The 18704-nt window shown below is 46.0% G+C and overlaps 1 protein-coding gene across 1 annotated transcript in view; it reads left to right on the forward strand.

Moving 5' to 3' along the window:
• The window catches only part of LOC137535491 (zinc finger protein 585A-like), a 72396-nt gene extending 54779 nt beyond the window's left edge, over window positions 1-17617 (forward strand). Inside the window, exon 7 of the mRNA XM_068257327.1 lies at window positions 16044-17617. Within this exon, the coding sequence (XP_068113428.1) occupies window positions 16044-16992 (949 nt within the window). The 3' untranslated portion in view covers window positions 16993-17617. The remainder of the gene's footprint in view (window positions 1-16043) is intronic.
• Window positions 17618-18704: the final 1087 nt, after the last annotated feature.

An 18704-nucleotide genomic window follows, 5' to 3' on the forward strand; every position in this document is an offset into this window, starting at 1 on the left:
ATGTGAGAAGTAATAGGGGTGTGATGTGTGCAATGTGACTGCACAGTGTGTCTGTAATAAGGTATAAACACACTATGTACACAGGGAATGGGAGAAGTAATAGGGGTGTGATGTGTGTAATGTGACTGCACAGTGTGCCTGTAATGAGGTATAAACATACTATGTACACAGGGAATGTGAGAAGTAATAGGGGTGTGATGTGTGTAATGTGACTGCACAGTGTACCTGTAATGAGGTATAAACACACTATGTACACAGGGAATGTGAGAAGTAATAGGGGTGTGATGTGTGCAATGTGACTGCACAGTGTGTCTGTAATGAGGTATAAACACACTATGTACACAGGGAATGGGAGAAGTAATAGGGGTGTGATGTGTGTAATGTGACTGCACAGTGTGCCTGTAATGAGGTATAAACATACTATGTACACAGGGAATGTGAGAAGTAATAGGGGTGTGATGTGTGTAATGTGACTGCACAGTGTACCTGTAATGAGGTATAACACACTATGTACAGAAGGAATTTGAGAGGTAATAGGGGTGTGATGTGTGTAATGTGGCTGCACAGCAGGGGTCTCAAACTCGCGGCCCGCGGGCCATTTGCGGCCCTCGATACAATATTTTGTGGCCCTCACCGGCAAAAGCTTCCTTATAGTTCGCTTCAGTGCTCCCAAGTAATCCGCCACATCCCCGCCGCTAAACGAGGGCTGCAGAGCCCCCAAATTGCCCGGGGGGCTATCCGCCGGCATTTCCTGGGAAGGGGCAGAGCTTTCAGATTCAGCTCTGCCCCTCCTGATGTCAATCGCCGCCTCTCCCCGCCTCTCTCTGTGAAGGAAGAGTGAGAGGGGCGGGCAGAGGCGGCGATGCGCCGCGATAGTAAAATTCCTTATGCGGCCCAGCCTCATCCTGAGTTTGCCTGCTGCGGCCCCCCAGGTAAATTGAGTTTGAGACCCCTGCTGCACAGTGTGCCTGTAATGAGGGATAAACACAGTATGTACACAGGGGATGTGAGGAGTAATAGGGGTGTGATGTGTGTAATGTGATAATGTGACTGCACAGTGTGCCTGTAATGAGGTATAAACACACTATGTACGCAGGGAAAACGAAGTAATAGGCGTGTGATGTGTAATGTGACTGCACAGTGTGCCTGTAATGAGGTATAAACACACTATGTACACAGGGAATGTGAGAAGTAATAGGGGTGTGATGTGTAATGTGACTGCACAGTGTGCCTGTAATGAGGTATAAACACACTATGTACACAGGGAATGTGAGAAGTAATAGGGGTGTGATGTGTGTATTGTGACTGCACAGTGTGCCTGTAATGAGGTATAAACACACTATGTACACAGGGAATGTGAGAAGTAATAGGGGTGTGATGTGTAATGTGACTGCACAGTGTGCCTGTAATGAGGTATAAACACACTATGTACACAGGGAATGTGAGAAGTAATAGGGGTGTGATGTGTGTATTGTGACTGCACAGTGTGCCTGTAATGAGGTATAAACACACTATGTACACAGGGAATGTGAGAAGTAATAGGGGTGTGATGTGTGTAATGTGACTGCACAGTGTTCCTGTAATGAGGTATAAACACACTATGTACACAGGGAATGTGAGAAGTAATAGGGGTGTGATGTGTGTAATGTGCCTGCAATGAGGGATAAGCACACTATGTATGTTACAATAGCCTAAACAAGATATTATAAGACCATGTACTGATATTTTAAAAGTGACCTGAGTGAGAAAAGGTCAGATATGAGATTCTGAGCTGGTTAGGACAGGAGCTGGTTAGGGGGTGAATGTGAGCAATCAAATAATACCCCATATGCAATGTGCTTTGATTATGAAGTTATAGGGATGATATAAGCCCAGTTTTTCCAACCGTTCTTGGTGAGACCTTCCATCCCTCTGATTCATTTAGATGCCCATCTTTGAACCGGTTCTAGAAGGTAAATATCCTTCCTATCTGGTCAGCTGGATAGTGTACTGGTAAGAAAGGTGTTGCCTTTGACGTGGTATGTGAGACTTTGACCAGGGTTTGAATTTTGCCTCTAGCCGGTACATGACTGAGTATTTGAGCAAAGCTCCCTAATGATCTTGGCTGCCCATAGATCACGTCCTATGTGGCTGCAGCCCTGAAGTGTTTTGTGGTGAGTTATGAATAGGAGGCCTAAAATTCTTGAAAAAATTGTACTGCTTTTAGACCCATAAATCCAAAAATAAATGAACCATCAGGGAGGTTAAAAACCAAGACAATTTTCACTTGTCAGCTCTCCTCCCATTCATTCACTGATAACTTTATTTTTACTTATCTCACTAAAATGATCTATATATTGTTTTGTCACAATTTAGGCTTTCTTTGGGTAGTACTTTTTGCTACCAATTATTATTTTTTATATGCATTCTAAAGGGAATAATAAGAGAAAAGGGGAAACAAATAATTATTTCTCAGTTTTCAGCCATTTATACAGGGTGGGCCATTTATATGGATACACCTTAATAAAATGGGAGTGGTTGGTGATATTAACTTCCTGATTGTGGCACATTAGTATATGTAAGGTAGAAACCCTTTCAAGATGGGTGGTGACCATGGCGGCCATTTTGAAGTCGGCCATTTTGAATCCAACTTTTGTTTTTTAATAGGAAGAGGGTCATGTGACACATCAAACTTATTGGGAATTTCACAAGAAAAACAGTGGTGTGCTTGGTTTTAACGTAACTTTATTCTTTCATGAGTTATTTACAAGTTTCTGACCTCTTATAAAATGTGCTGCCCATTGTGTTGGATTGTCAATGCAACCCTCTTCTCCCACTCTTCACACACTGATAGCAACACCGCTGGAGAAATGCTAGCACAGGTTTCCAGTATCCGTAGTGTCAGGTGCTGCACATCTCATATCTTCACTGCATAGACAATTGCCTTCAGATGACCCCAAAGATAAAAGTCTAAGGTGGTCAGATCGTGAGACCTTGGGGGCCATTCAACTGGCCCACGACAACCAATCCACTTTCCAGGAAACTGTTCATCTAGGAAGGCTCGGACTTGACACCCATAATGTGGTGGTGCACCATCTTGCTGGAAAAACTCAGGGAACGTGGCAGCTTCAGTGCATAAAGAGGGAAACACATCATCATGTAGCAATTTCACAAATCCAGTGGCCTTGAGGTTTCCATTGATGAAGAATGGCCCACTATCTTTGTACCCCATATACCACACTATTCCATCAATTTTTTTTGTTCCAACAGTCTTGGAGTAATCTATCAATGTGGGTTAGTGTCAGACCAATAGCAGTGATTTTGTTTGTTAACTTCACCATTCACATAAAAGTTTGCCTAATCACTGAACAAAATCTTCTGCGTCCTTCTGAGGGTCCTGTTCCAATTTTTGTTTTGCCCATTCTGCAAATTCAGTGCACCGATCTGGGTCATCCTCGTTGAGATGCTGCAGTAGCTGGAGTTGTTAAAGGTGCCATTTGTGAGTAGCTAATATCCGCCGAAGGGATGTTCAACTAATGCCACTCTCCAGTGACATGCGGCGAGTGCTACGCTGTGGGCTCTTGCTGAATGAAGCTAGGACAGCCACTGATGTTTCTTCATTAGTGACAGATTTCATGCATCCACATTTTGGCAAATCCAACACTGAACCAGTTTTACGAAACTTAGCAAGCAGTTTGGGAAATGGGTGGTCTCGTAGGCTGTCTTGCATTGAAATCTGCTGCAATGACCCGGTTACTGCGTTCACCAGACATCAACACAATTTCTATCCGCTCCTCACGTGTTAATCTCGGCAATATGTCAATGGCTGTAAACAGAGAGAAACATGTAAATAACTCATTAAAGAATAAGGTTACATTAAAACCAAGCACACCATTGTTTTTCTTGTGAAATTCCCAATAAGTTTGATGTGTCACATGACCCTCTTCCTATTGAAAAAACAAAAGTTGGATTCAAAATGGCCACCATGGTCACCACCCATCTTGAAATGTTTTCCCCCTTACATGTACTAATGTGCCACAAACAGGAAGTTAGTATCACCAACCATTCCCATTTTATTAAGGTGTATCCATATAATTGGCCCACCTTGTACTTTTAAAATAAAATCTGCTTCGATACATAAGACCCACACGTTCTATTTGCCTATATGTCCTGGCTCCTCCTGTTCAGTATGCCAACACCTATTCAGTAGGAGTCCGTGTGCAAGACTCCCTAACAGTGCTGCTCGGATACCCCTTTTCAAAATCCGAATCCGATTCGGATCCGGATACCCCGCTATCCGATCCGGGTCGGATATCCGAATTCAAAATTTTCCTATCCGAATCCGATTTGGATATCCGACCCTAATATCCGACCGGATTCGGATATCCGAATTGAAAACCGGAAGTGGCCTTTAAATTGCTTTAAAAAGGTTTTTAAGGGTCAATTAGGCATGTAGCATCATTCTTTTTCAAAGGGGAACACTAATTGATGATGTGGGGACTTAAAATCCCCCCCCCCCCCACAAAAAAGGCTGTCAAAGGGCCAAGTGCAATGTGCCAAATGCCAAGGGCCAAGTGCCTAATGCAAAGTGCCAACTGCCAAGTTCAAAGGGCCAAGTGTCAAGTGCAAAGGGCCAAGTGCAAAGGGCCAAGTGTCAAGTGCAAAGGGCCAAGTGCAAAGGGCCAAGTGTCAAGTGCAAAGGGCCAAGTGCAAAGGGCCAAGTGTCAAGTGCAAAGGGCCAAGTGCAAAGTGCCAAATGCAAAGGGCCAAGTGCAAAGGGCCAAGTGTCAAGTGCAAAGGGCCAAGTGCAAAGGGACAAGTGTCAAGTGCAAAGGGCCAAGTGCAAAGTGCCAAATGCAAAGGGCCAAGTTCAAAGGGCCAAGTGTCAAGTGCAAAGGGCCAAGTGCAAAGGGCCAAGTGTCAAGTGCAAAGGGCTAAGTGCAAAGTGCCAAATGCAAAGGGCCAAGTTCAAAGGGCCAAGTGTCAAGTGCAAAGGGCCAAGTGCAAAGGGCCAAGTGTCAAGTGCAAAGGGCCAAGTGCCTAATGCAAAGGGCCAAGTTCAAAGGGCCAAGTGTCAAGTGCAAAGGGCCAAGTGCCAAGGGCAAAGTGCCATGTGCCATGTGCAAAGTGCCAAGTGCCAACATGTGCAAACACGTGCAAAAATGTGCAAAGTGCAAACACGTGCAAACACATGCAAAATTGTGCAAACACGCGCAAACACGTGCAAAGTGCAAACACGTGCAAACACGCGCAAACACATGCAAAAATGTGCAAACACATGCAAAAATGTGCAAACACATGCAAAAATGTGCAAACACATGCAAAAATGTGCAAAAATGTGCAAAAATGTGCAAACACATGCAAAAATGTGCAAAGTGCAAACACATGCAAACACATGCAAAAAAGTGCAAACACGCGCAAACACATGCAAAAATGTGCAAACACATGCAAAAATGTGCAAACACATGCAAAAATGTGCAAACACATGCAAAAATGTGCAAACACGCGCAAACAGGCAAAAATGTGCAAACACATGCAAAAATGTGCAAAGTGCAAACACGTGCAAACACATGCAAAAATGTGCAAACACATGCAAAAATGTGCAAACACGCGCAAACACATGCAAAAATGTGCAAACACATGCAAAAATGTGCAAAGTGCAAACACATGCAAACACATGCAAAAAAGTGCAAAAATGTGCAAACACATGCAAAAATGTGCAAACACATGCAAAAATGTGCAAACACGCGCAAACATGCAAAAATGTGCAAACACATGCAAAAATGTGCAAACACATGCAAAAATGTGCAAACACGCGCAAACATGCAAAAATGTGCAAACACATGCAAAAATGTGCAAAGTGCAAACACGTGCAAACACATGCAAAAATGTGCAAACACGCACAAACACATGCAAAAATGTGCAAAAATGTGCAAACACATGCAAAAATGTGCAAACACATGCAAAAATGTGCAAACACATGCAAAAATGTGCAAACACGCGCAAACATGCAAAAATGTGCAAACACATGCAAAAATGTGCAAAGTGCAAACACGTGCAAACACATGCAAAAAAGTGCAAACACGCGCAAACACATGCAAAAATGTGCAAACACATGCAAAAATGTGCAAACACGTGCAAAAATGTGCAAACATGTGCAAAGTGCAAAAATGTGCAAAAATGTGCAAAAATGTGCAAACACATGCAAAAATGTGCAAAGTGCAAACACATGCAAACACATGCAAAAAAGTGCAAAAATGTGCAAACACATGCAAAAATGTGCAAACACATGCAAAAATGTGCAAACACGCGCAAACATGCAAAAATGTGCAAACACATGCAAAAATGTGCAAACACATGCAAAAATGTGCAAACACATGCAAAAATGTGCAAACACGCGCAAACATGCAAAAATGTGCAAACACATGCAAAAATGTGCAAAGTGCAAACACGTGCAAACACATGCAAAAATGTGCAAACACGCACAAACACATGCAAAAATGTGCAAACACGCGCAAACACATGCAAAAATGTGCAAACACATGCAAAAATGTGCAAACACATGCAAAAATGTGCAAACACGCGCAAACATGCAAAAATGTGCAAACACATGCAAAAATGTGCAAAGTGCAAACACGTGCAAACACATGCAAAAAAGTGCAAACACGCGCAAACACATGCAAAAATGTGCAAACACATGCAAAAATGTGCAAACACGTGCAAAAATGTGCAAAGTGCAAACATGTGCAAAGTGCAAAAATGTGGAAAGTGCAAACACGTTCAAAGTGCCATGTGCAAAGTGGCACTTTGCACGTGTTTGCACATTTTTGCACGTGTTTTCACGTGTTTGCACATTTTTGCAGTTTGCACGTGTTTGCACTTTGCACGTGTTTGCACTGTGCATGTGTTTGCACGTGGCACTTTGCACGTGTTTGCTCGTGGCAGGCAGGCAGCACCTGGCCTGGTGTGTGTACAACACACACACAATCACATAGCAGCTGCAGCAGCACTGCAGCACACACTCTAAATGTCACATTTATGACATCAATCAAGCAAATGAATGATTTAACTATACTGTAGTGATAGTGAAGGGGTTAATCACTGAACAGCTTAGGTTTATAACTATGTACAGCCCTTTGTAGGGCACCAGCACTGCAGCAGAAGCATGTCTCTCAGGAAGCATTCAGCAAGCCAGGACGATCTGTCTCATCATGGCAGCCCTCCTTATTATACCAGGGGGGCTGGCCAGTGTTCCTTTCTGTGATTGGGAGCCAGGGTTTAGGCTGGGAGGCCTCTGATTGGCTTAATGAGGTCAGGTGGGGCTGGCCAGGGTTCCCCTCTGTGATTGGTTTCTGGTGCTTCTGCTGGGAGCCCTCTGATTGGCTCCCATGACGTCTGGACCTCATGCAGTGTTTCACTGGTCCAGATATCCGCGGATATCCGTACTATCCGCGGATATCCGCATAGCCCAGCCAACTATCCGCAGATAGCTATCCGGATACTGGACCAGCTATCCGGATCCGATCGGATAGGCCTAAAAAGTTCGGATATCCGAATCTATTCGGATATCCGGTATCCTGTTGAGCAGCACTGCTCCCTAACACTGCTAATGTTCTGTTTGTTTGTTTTCTGTGTTTGTTTATTTTGGAAATAAAGGTATATTTTTTCCATGTATTGATTTTTAATACTATGACACTAATTACAAGACTTTATTTGCAAAATTAACAGCAATACACCCTCATGACATACATATTAAAAAAAGTCCCTAAAGTAACTATTTATGCAGTTTTTTTTTAATTCTGTAATTTCTTTTAACAAGTGTTTTATTTTGGTAACTATGGGGCAATGGTGGACTGGGTTAAAAATAAGAGTAAGAAAAATAAAAAAATTTCTATATAAAAGTGTATAATGGTGTATTTTTACTTTTTGGCCACAACATGGTGCTACACTAACCGTGTTCTATAAATAAAACACTGAAGCATCGGGGGTTTTGAATGAAAGCCTGCATCTTGCTGCCGCAGACTCTGATTCATCGCAGGCATGGTGATCGGGTTTGGGAACAGCTGTTTCCCATACACAGATCAGGTGAGGAGGGGATTGCGACGGCGAGTTGAACGGAATATAATGTATGTAAACATTTAGCTAAAATCCATAGAGCTGATATTTAGGGCTGATCGGAACAGCTGAATTCCGATTTCGTCGAAATTTCGTGTACCGCATGGGAAAACCAAATTTCGTGTTCCAAATTTTCATGTTCCGAGTTCATTTCTATTGAAGATAATAGTGCCAAATTCTGCGGTTAATTGTAAAGCCCCCGTACATGCTATCATCACCAAATTTGGCATGTATATTAAGCAGATGAGTAGGAACATGGTAAAAAAAAATTGTGAAAAGACCTTATAGTTTTTTAACAAATTAATTTCAAAGTTTCATAGGAAAAATGGTTTTTAAGCTGTGTAAAATGACACTGCTGCAGTACAGGTTACTGCATTCCGAGTTCTGTATACATATTGTATACATTTCATGAAAACAGACAGCGTGGGGTCCCCCCTACCAAGCCTCCTTAACCCCTTGTCCCCATGCAGGCTGGGATAGCCAGAATGCGGAGTCCCGGCCACGTGGGGCTTCACACCCTAAGCTTTACCAGCCCGCATGGTCCATGGTATGGGGGGGCTCTGGAGGAGAGGGGCGGTCAACCTCCCACTCTCCCCCAGAGCCCTTGTCTAATCCATCCCCACCTCCAGTGCCCCAGGAGGAGGTGGGGGCCACCGACGTCCTGGGGGGTTCATGGTGCCACCCGGGGTTCCCCTTTAACAAGCGGACCCCGGAAGCCGCCCCTCCCCAGGAGAAATGAGTATAGGGGTACACGGTACCCCTTACCCATTTCAGCAGAGTTAAAAAAAGAAATAAAAACACGACAACGAAAAAAGTCCTTTATTATTCTAAATTAACCAGGGATACTTACCTTGCAATAATCCCACGCCAGTATCCTTAGAAGTGGTCCCACGCCAGTATCCTCTTAGGGCATCTCACCGCACTCCCACGCCGACGAACTCCCGCCACTGAATGGTCACAGTCAGCCTCTGCATCTGTATAGCAGAGGCTATGAACACGAAAATGTTGCCTTTGAAACAAGAAATTTCGGCAAACAATGATGCGATCAAAATGGCCACTGGGAAATCCCGGAACGCTGGAGGCCACACTAGAGTGGCGAAACCAGCCATTTTTGACATAGATGGTGGGTCCAGGTGACCAGAGCAGGAGGTGCCCTGGTCCCCTGGACCCACCTATTTATGTGAAATAACGCTCAATCTGACTTTCTAAGGTGGCCTCCGGGGAACGGGGATTCCCCAGCAGCCATTTTGTTTATGACACTGTTTGCCGAAAATTCTTGTTTTAGCAAACAATTTTCGTGTTTCTTGCTTATGCAATACAGATTGCAGAGGCTGTCTATAGCCATTTGGGCGGGTGCGTGGGACCACTCCTGAGGATACTGGCGTGAGATTATTGCAATGTAAGTATCCCTGGTTAATCCAGAGCAATAAAGGACTTTTTCCGTTGTCGTGGTTTTATTTCTTTTTTTAACTCTCTGTTGAAATGGGTAAGGGGTACCGTGTACCCCATACTCATTTCTCCTGGGGAGGGGGCAGCTTCCGGAATCTGCTTATTAAAGGAGACCCCCGGATGACATCATGAACCCCCCAGGACGTCGGCGGCCCCCACCTCATCCTGGGGCACCGGAGGTGGGGAAGAGCCCCTTGTCCATGGATTGGACAAGGGCTCTGGGGGAAAGGGGGAGGTTGGCCGCCCCTCCTCCAGAGCCCCATACCATGGACCATGCGGGCTGGTATAGCTCAAGGTGCGAAGCCCCACGTGGCCGGGACTCCGCGTTCTGGCTATCCCAGCCTGCATGGGGTTAAGGAGGCTTGGGAGGGGACCCCACGCTGTCTGTTTTCATGTAATGTATACAATATGTATACAGAACTCGGAATGCAGTAACCTGTACTGCAGCACTGTCATTTTACACAGTTTAAAAACCATTTTTCCTATGAAACTTTAAAATCTGTTATTTCAAAAACTATAAGGTCTTTTCACAATTTTTTTTTACCATGTTCCTACTCATCTGCTTAACATACATGCCAAATTTGGTGATGATAGCATGTAAGGGGGCTTCACAATTAACCACGGAATTTAGCACAATTGACTTCAATGTAAACGCGAATTCGGTACTCGGAATTGCCGAATTTTCGAGTTTCGAGTGCTTACTCGGAACTGCCAAATTCCGATGGCAAACTCGAAATTTGGAATCCGAGAGCTCAGCCCTACTGATATTAGGTCTTTCTTAAAGGGAAGTTTCAGGGAGGGGTTGAAAAAAATAAAAATACATATCCACTTACCTGGGGCTTCCTCCAGCCTGTGGCAGGCAGGAGGTGCCCTCGCCACCGCTCCGCAGGCTCCCGGTGGCCGACCCGACCTGGCCAGGCCGGCTACCAGGTCGGGCTCTTCTGTGCTCCAACGACAGGCTCTTCTGCGTCCCACGCGGGCGCGCTGACTTCATCGGACGTCCTCCGTGCTGTACTGCGCAGGCGCAGAACTACTACGCCTGCGCAGTACAGCCCGGAGGACGTCCGATGACGTCAGCGCGCCCCCGTGAGGCGCAGATTGGAGCGCAGAAGAGCCGGGCCTGGCCAGGTCAGGTCGGCCACCGGAGAGGCCCGGGAGCCTCTGGAGTGGCGGCGAAGGGCACCTCCTGCCTGCCACGGGCTGGAGGAAGCCTCAGGTAAGTGGATATGGATTTTTATTTTTTTCAACCCCTCCCTGAACCTTCCCTTTAAGGAAAGCTATTGAGTTATTCATACTATATGTAGAGGAGTTATTTATCCAGGGTTTTGAAGTTGGAGTCAAGAAATTTTTGGGTTCCTGGGTCAGTGGTTTCATAAATTGAGTCAAATGATATTTGTACCGACCCCACAGCCCTGTATTTATCATGAGCTGTTGGTATGTGAGGCGATGGGTGTGGATTTTCCTCCTCGGTACACAGAGACTTAATGGTCTCAATGCATGTTGGGATTTAACCACTTTGCATCCAAACCTTGTTTCCCCCTTATGGACCAGAGCAGTTTTGACGTTTTAACTAGGTTTCTATTTAATCAGCAATAACTTTATCCCTACTAATAACACCTAAATGATATATATTTGTTTTTTTCAAGAGAAACCAGACTTTCATTGGGCAGCATTTTTTTCCCCAAGAATGTGTTTGTTTTCTATGCATTTAAATGGGAAAAATAGTATAAAAAATTAAATAAACATATTATTTTTTCAGTTTTGACCAATTCCCATTTAAAAATAAAAAGCACTACCGTAGATGAATAACATACATTTTATTTTGCCATATCTCCCATTTTTCACACAACATAAATTATACTCCTATCATAATTTATGATGATATTTGCAGTAATAGTGGGTTTGTGTACATTACACTTTAAATTGAGAACGTATTAAAAAAAATGAATCATAAAAATAAGGTTACATCCTCACAGTATAAGCAACCAGATGTGCCCCAGTACTAAACCCCCCAATAGGCAGCCAGGTGTGCACCCAATATTAGGTCCCCCATAGTAGATGACCAGATATACTTTTGTGACGCACACGGTTCCCGAGGAAACCGCGTGTGCACCATTCAAGTCACAAACGCACTTGTAAGTTTCATTGCAAGCAACCAGAGTGACATATTTTGGTTTAAATACACTTTTTTTTCCTCTTACTCTCTGGCTGCTAACAAACACTGGCTAATTACATAGCTTCTCGCATCCAAGGGTGGAATTTGTCACCTAGCCTTGCTGGGTAGTTATATAGCTCATCCATCAGAGGAAGGTGAGATATCAGCCTGACAGAACCAATTTAGGCATCCACTTCTAGACGGCTAGGCACCGACCCAGCAGGAGCCCGACATGTAGCTGCCTTGTGGCCTGAGTTGAAAGGAGACAGGAATGATCCTTATCACGCCATTTGGGGACACCCAAAGATTCAACAAACCTTACAAGCTATATTTAATAAATAGGCACAGTTTTGTAATATTTCTGGTGTTTCCAAGTAGTGTTGGGCGAACAGTGTTCGCCACTGTTCGGGTTCTGCAGAACATCACCCTGTTCGGGTGATGTTCGCGTTCGGCCGAACACCTGATGGTGTTCGGCCTTTTAAGTTCGGGTTCGCCCCGAACTTCTAATGGCCGCCGAACAGGGCCCCTGTTCGGCCGAACAGGGCCCTGTTCGGCCGAATACGGCCCCCCTATGGGGTCGCAGGCATAAGGGGGGAGCATGCCCCGATCGCGGGGGGGGGTCGGAAATTCCCCCCACCCCCTCCGCTAGCGCTCCCCCCTCTGCCCGCTTCCCCATAACAAAGTTTCAAGAAGTACCTGCTGTGTCCGGTGGTAGTGTGGGTGGCTGGCAGTGGGCGGCACTATGCAGTGACTGAATGAGGAGGAGGAGTCCGGAGAGTGACGCGTTGAGGGAGGCCGGGCAGCGGGCGGTTCACTGCTGAACCGCCCGCTGCCCGGCCTCCCTCAACGCGTCACTCTCCGGACTCCTCCTCCTCATTCAGTCACTGCATAGTGCCGCCCACTGCCAGCCACCCACACTACCACCGGACACAGCAGGTACTTCTTGAAACTTTGTTATGGGGAAGCGGGCAGAGGGGGGAGCGCTAGCGGAGGGGGTGGGGGGAATTTCCGACCCCCCCCCCCCCGCGATCGGGGCATGCTCCCCCCTTATGCCTGCGACCCCATAGGGCCCCCAAAAGCTGGATGTTCGGAAAGTTCGGGGTTCGGCCCGAACATGCCGAACATCTCGGCCATGTTCGGCGAACTTTCCCGAACCCGAACATCCAGGTGTTCGCTCATCACTATTTCCAAGATAGCAGTTCCCTCAAATTCACGAAGTTTATAAGATTCCACATGACACTGGTCCTGAGAGATTTTCAGCCCTCTGGATCTTCCGGAACCAGTGCCAGTAAGGTGAAAGGGGGGGACGGTGCTATTAGCGATCCAGACTCCTCGTATTTGGTATTAGCAGATTCACACACTTACGCTGATTATGAATATTCATTCAGGTTCTTGATATTACCTACGGGCATGCTGAGAGCGGGCAAAATATGATTTGGCCCAAACCTCTCCCTGCCTAAGGGGGCACTGCCTTATTCAAATTGCACAAGGCTGGACTTGTATGTGTCATAACTCCCCCCCCCCCACACACACACACACACACACCTACAGTGAGGAACAAAACTCACATGACCCAAAGGTCCACGTCCTTCGCCTTTCATCTTGCATTGAAGTAGCATCAAATCGACCAGCCCGCAGGACACGGGCCCAAAACCGCCATCTTGGACTTTACGCCAAAGACTTGCGATTGCCGCATAGACTACCAATAATGGTATTTGAACTGTATATCCAGACATTCTGTTTCTCTTCATCTATACTCTTTTTCTATCCAAATCACTCTGTTTTAACCTCCCTGGCGGTAAGCCCGAGCTGAGGTCGGGCTATGCCGCCGGGAGGCACCGCTCAGGCCCCGCTGGGCCGATTTGCATAATTTTTTTTTTGCTACACGCAGCTAGCACTTTGCTAGCTGCGTGTAGCATCCGCTACCCGCCGATCCGCTGCTATCCGTCGCGCCGCAGCCGCCCCCCCCCCCCCCAGACCCCGTGCGCTGCCTGGCCAATCAGTGCCAGGCAGCGCCATGGGGTGAATTGGAGTCCCCTTTGACGTCACGACGTCGATGACGTCATCCCGCCCGTCGCCATGGCGACGGGGGAAGCCCTCCGGGAGATCCCGTTCTTTGACCGGGATCTCCTGATCTCCGATCGCCGGCGGCGATCGGAGGGGCTGGGGGGAAGCCGCTCAGCAGCGGCTATCATGTAGTGAGACTTTGTCTCGCTACATGAAAAAAAAAAAAATTCAAAAAACACTACTTTGCTGCCCCCTGGCGGATTTTTTTAAACCGCCAGGAGGGTTAAAGTAATCTGTGTGTGTATGTAGTTTTCAAATAAAACTAACGATTTTTATCGTTCAGTCTTGTGCCTGTTCTGGTCATCTGATTCTATGCTATAACGAATCTGCCCTCTGAAGTGTCAGTCCTACTACCGCATTGTTTTATTGTTTGCTTATAAATTGTTGATTTGCTAGCTAGGTTGTAAATAACCGTTTCTTCCTTTTAGGATTAGCTAGTACCAACCAGATTTCCTGTGCGAAATCGATAATTTTAGTTTCTCGATTGTAAATACAATTCGAGATTGCATTATATATGGACCCAGTAACCTTTCTTTAAACGTCACATTGCTCACAGTCTTTAAGGCTTGGAAGTGACTATTCCCCGAATGGTGACTGGAGCATGTCGAACGTGATTGGGCTGGCTACCGTATTGTGATAGCGTTGGGGTCTCCTCGCCCTATCAATCGGGGAGTGGTGGCAGTGTATTTACCTGATTTCCAGCGCGTAATCAATATTTTTAGTTTACCGATTGTACATGTATGGGCACCTCCAACCAATCTTAACCGTTTACTTCGCACACAATGAATTTGCCTCCAGCAGTCTCTAGTGCATGAGACCTGCATGGCAACAGTGGCCTAGTAATCCGGGATTGGTGGATAATTGTCCCATTACATATGGTCGGCAGCTGCGCGATAAATCCTTATTGTCAATCTGTTCACCGTACTTCCTGCATATGCTAACGGGAGCAGATTAGACGGTATTGGCAAGCTGTCACATTAACCTTTCTCCCTCTGACGATCCAGCAACCGGTCTCGTTGTCCGTCTGCACCCGTACTTCCTGCGTACGCTAACGGGAGCAGATCTCGAGGGGATTGCGGGGCTGGATTGTCACACTTTCCCCCCCATAGGTAACCAGGTGTGTCCCCAGTATAAGCCCCCATTCCCCTTAGAAATAGCTAGATGTACCCGCAGTATAGTTAGGTGTGCACCAAGTATAAGCTCCATGTTTAGGTAGCCAGATGTGCCCCCAATAGTACGCCCCATAGGAAGCCAGATGTGCCCCCAATAGTACGCCCCATAGGAAGCTAGATGTGCAGTATTAGTATAAATAATCAACTGTGCCCTTAATATCAGGTCCCCCCATAGTGATAGCCAGATATTCCCCAAGTACCACCCCTCATTATAGGTAGATATATTTACTACCATGATTACCCCCCAGTATAGCCAGATGTGCCCCCCCCCCCCCCCAATAATCACATGTGCCCCCAATATTGTGGCTCCCTTGTCTTACCATAAAACACACTGCTGACTATTCCAGCCAGATTCTCTGCTCTGCATGGCCTGACCTATATTCATCATGGGATATTATGTGAGTGGCTTGTATAATTAGCTGCTGCAGCAGGACTTGTAATTCCATTAGGAATAGCGGCCGTGTTGTTTGGCCTCGCTCTCCCTGACCTCCCCACACTGTAATCTTGGATTGCAGGTTACTATTACAGTAAAGCACTTTCTCCAACTAGAGCAGATATAGCCCCACCCCCTTGTCATAGCCTCCGAAGAAGCGCTTGTGTGTGAAACTACCGTCAGGCTCCCAGCAACCAGCACTCACCATTATCCACCCCCGCACCGGTACATGTTTAGTCTCTTCTTATGGACTGTGAAGTGATGATGTAACACACAGCCTACTTGTCTGCACATTGCCAAATAAAGGAAGCTGTACAGCAGTGCCGACCATCCTCTTTCCTTACATCCCTAATGATAATTGTTCCTCCCCTCAGAATTCTCTAACAGGAAGTGATGATGTTTCTCTATTTGCAGGGCGGAGTCCCGGCATCAGGAACCTCTCAGAGACTTGCCTCCCTGTATCCACAGACTGTACAACGGATGATGATGTCACTGGACAAGAGTCTCCTGCAGATATCCTGGTTACCCCAAATATTCCCCCAGACTCCCCTCACCTGTCTACCCCTGAGGGGCCTCATACCCTACACATCTCTTCTACTGCTGGAGGGTCTTATTGCTGTTTTGCATGTGGGAAATGTTTTCCATGGAAATCACATCTTGTCATACATGGGAGAATTCACACTGGTGAGAAGCCCTATTCATGTGCTGAGTGTGGGAAATGTTTTGGAGACAGAGGAGGCCTTGTCAAACATGAGAGATCTCACACTGGTGAGAAGCCCTATTCATGTGCTGAGTGTGGGAAATGTTTTGCTCGGAATTCACATCTTGTCATACATGAGAGATCTCACACTGGTGAGAAGCCCTATTCATGTGCTGAGTGTGGGAAATGTTTTGCTCGGAAATCACTGCTTGTCACACATGAGAGATCTCACACTGGTGAGAAGCCCTATTCATGTACTGAGTGTGGGAAATGTTTTTTCCAGAAATCACATCTTGTCAGTCATGAGAGATCTCATACTGGTGAGAAGCCATATTCATGTGCTGCGTGTGGGAAATGTTTTGGAGACAGAGGAGGCCTTGTCAAACATGAGAGATCTCACACTGGTGAGAAGCCCTTTTCATGTGCTGAGTGTGGGAAATGTTTTGCTTGGAAATCACTGCTTGTCACACATGAGAGATCTCACACTGGTGAGAAGCCCTATTCATGTGCTGAGTGTGGGAAATGTTTTGCTCGGAAATCACTATTTGTCACACATGAGAGATCTCACACTGGTGAGAAGCCATATTCATGTGCTGAGTGTGGGAAATGTTTTGGAGACAGAGGAGGCCTTATCAAACATGAGAGATCTCACACTGGTGAGAAGCCCTATTCATGTGCTGAGTGTGGTAAATGGTTTGGACATAAAATAAGTCTTGATATACATGAGAGATCGCACACTGGTGAGAAGCCCTTTTCATGTGCTGAGTGTGGGAAATGTTATGGTCGTAAATCACATCTTGTCAGGCATGAGAGATCACACACTGGTGAGAATCTCTATTCATGTGCTGAGTGTGGGAAATGTTTTACTGATAAATCAAACCTTGTCACTCATGAGAGATCTCACAATGGTGAGAAGCCCTAGTCATGTGCTGAGTGTGGGAAATGTTTTGGTAGTAAATCATCCCTTGTTGTACATGAAAGGTCGCATACTGGTGAGAAGCCCTAATCGTGCTGACTGTGGGAAATACTTTAGGTGTAAATCACTGCTTGTTAGACAATTGTTTTGCATAAGTTAAATTGTGTCATGGTTATAAGTGTTGTTTTTGCAGTCTCTTATTTCTTGCAAAGTGTACAACAAAGTATTTTTTTTCATGAAAAACCATGTTTATTGTCTATAAATCCGCCACAGACAAATAACAACAAAACAGCAGGGTTACCGATAAATGATTGCAAGTATCATATACTTAATAAGGAATGCAGAGCAGCATTGTACATGACTGAAATAGAATCAGAATCAGAATCAAGTTTAATGGCCAAGTACAGGGGTTGTACCTGGAATTATTTTTGACACATACAGGCTCGAGTAGTACAAAAGACAAGTTATGCAGATATGTAGTATTGTACAAGTTATACAGATATACAGTATTGAAGACAAGCAGATATACAGTAAGTAGAGTAATTTAAGTAAAGAGGGCAGTAGAGTAGTTTAAGTGACTCTAAACTAGTTGGGGTGCTGTAACATGGGTGGGCTAACTACCCGGGTGTAAGCGCTGGAGCAAGGGAGTGCGACTGGGAGGGTGCGTTGAGGAGATCAATGGCTTGGGGAAAGAAGGTGTTTCTGTGTCTAGTGGTCCTGGTGGGTAAGGACCTGTAGCGGCGGCCTAAGGGGAGGAGACTGAAATAGCCGTTGCCAGGGTGGGTGGGGTCTCCTGCTATCCTAGCGGCCCTTGAGCGTAGTCTGGAGGAGTAGAGAAGGTTCAGTGGTGGGAGGGGAGTACCGATGATCCTTTCTGCAGACTTTATGACTCTTTGTAGTTTATACTTATCTCTCGCAGAGGCCCCTGCATACCACACGATGATGGAAGAGCCAAGTATTGCCTCAATGGCAGCAGAGTAGAAGCAGGTCATAATGTCATGCGACATTCCAAACTTTTTCAGCTGACGTAGGAAAAAACAGGCGTTGTTGCGCTTTCTTCTGAATCACTGTGGTGTTTTCCTCCCACTTTAGGTTGCTGGATATGGTGGTGCCTAGAAAACGCGCGTGCAGGACCCTGGCAACCTCAGTGCCTTCGATGTGGACCGGGGGGAGTTCGGGACGGCCTTTTCTGAAGTCAATGATCAGTTCTGCGGTTTTGGCTGTGTTCAGTACAAGCTTGTTTGTCTTGCACCAGTTGCAGATATTCGTAATCTGTTGGCGATAGGCTCGTTCATCGCTCTCATCTATAAGACCAAGGATGGTGGTGTCATCTGCAAACTTGATGACCTGGACCGAGTTGCTTGTTGAGGTGCAGAAGTTAGTGTACAGCGAGAACAGCATTGGGGACAGGACACAGCCCTGGGGGGCACCCGTGTTGGTGACTCGCATCTGTGAGGAGAAGGTGCCCAGCTTGACAGTCTGAGTCCTGTTTGTGAGAAAGTCCTTCAGCCAGCTACAGAGGCTGGGATGCACATTGAGGAGAACTAGTCTGTCAAAGAGAATGTCGGGGCTGATAGTATTGAAGGCAGAGCTGAAGTCCAAGAGGAGGATCCTGGCATAGGTATTTGGTCTGTCTAGGTGGCTCAGAACGTGCTCCAGGCTGATGTTGATGGCATCCTCCACGGACCTGTTGGCCCTGTAGGCAAACTGGTAAGGAT

The sequence above is a fragment of the Hyperolius riggenbachi genome, chromosome 10 (genome assembly GCF_040937935.1).
Source record: "Hyperolius riggenbachi isolate aHypRig1 chromosome 10, aHypRig1.pri, whole genome shotgun sequence".
Classification (NCBI taxonomy): Eukaryota; Metazoa; Chordata; class Amphibia; order Anura; family Hyperoliidae; genus Hyperolius; species Hyperolius riggenbachi.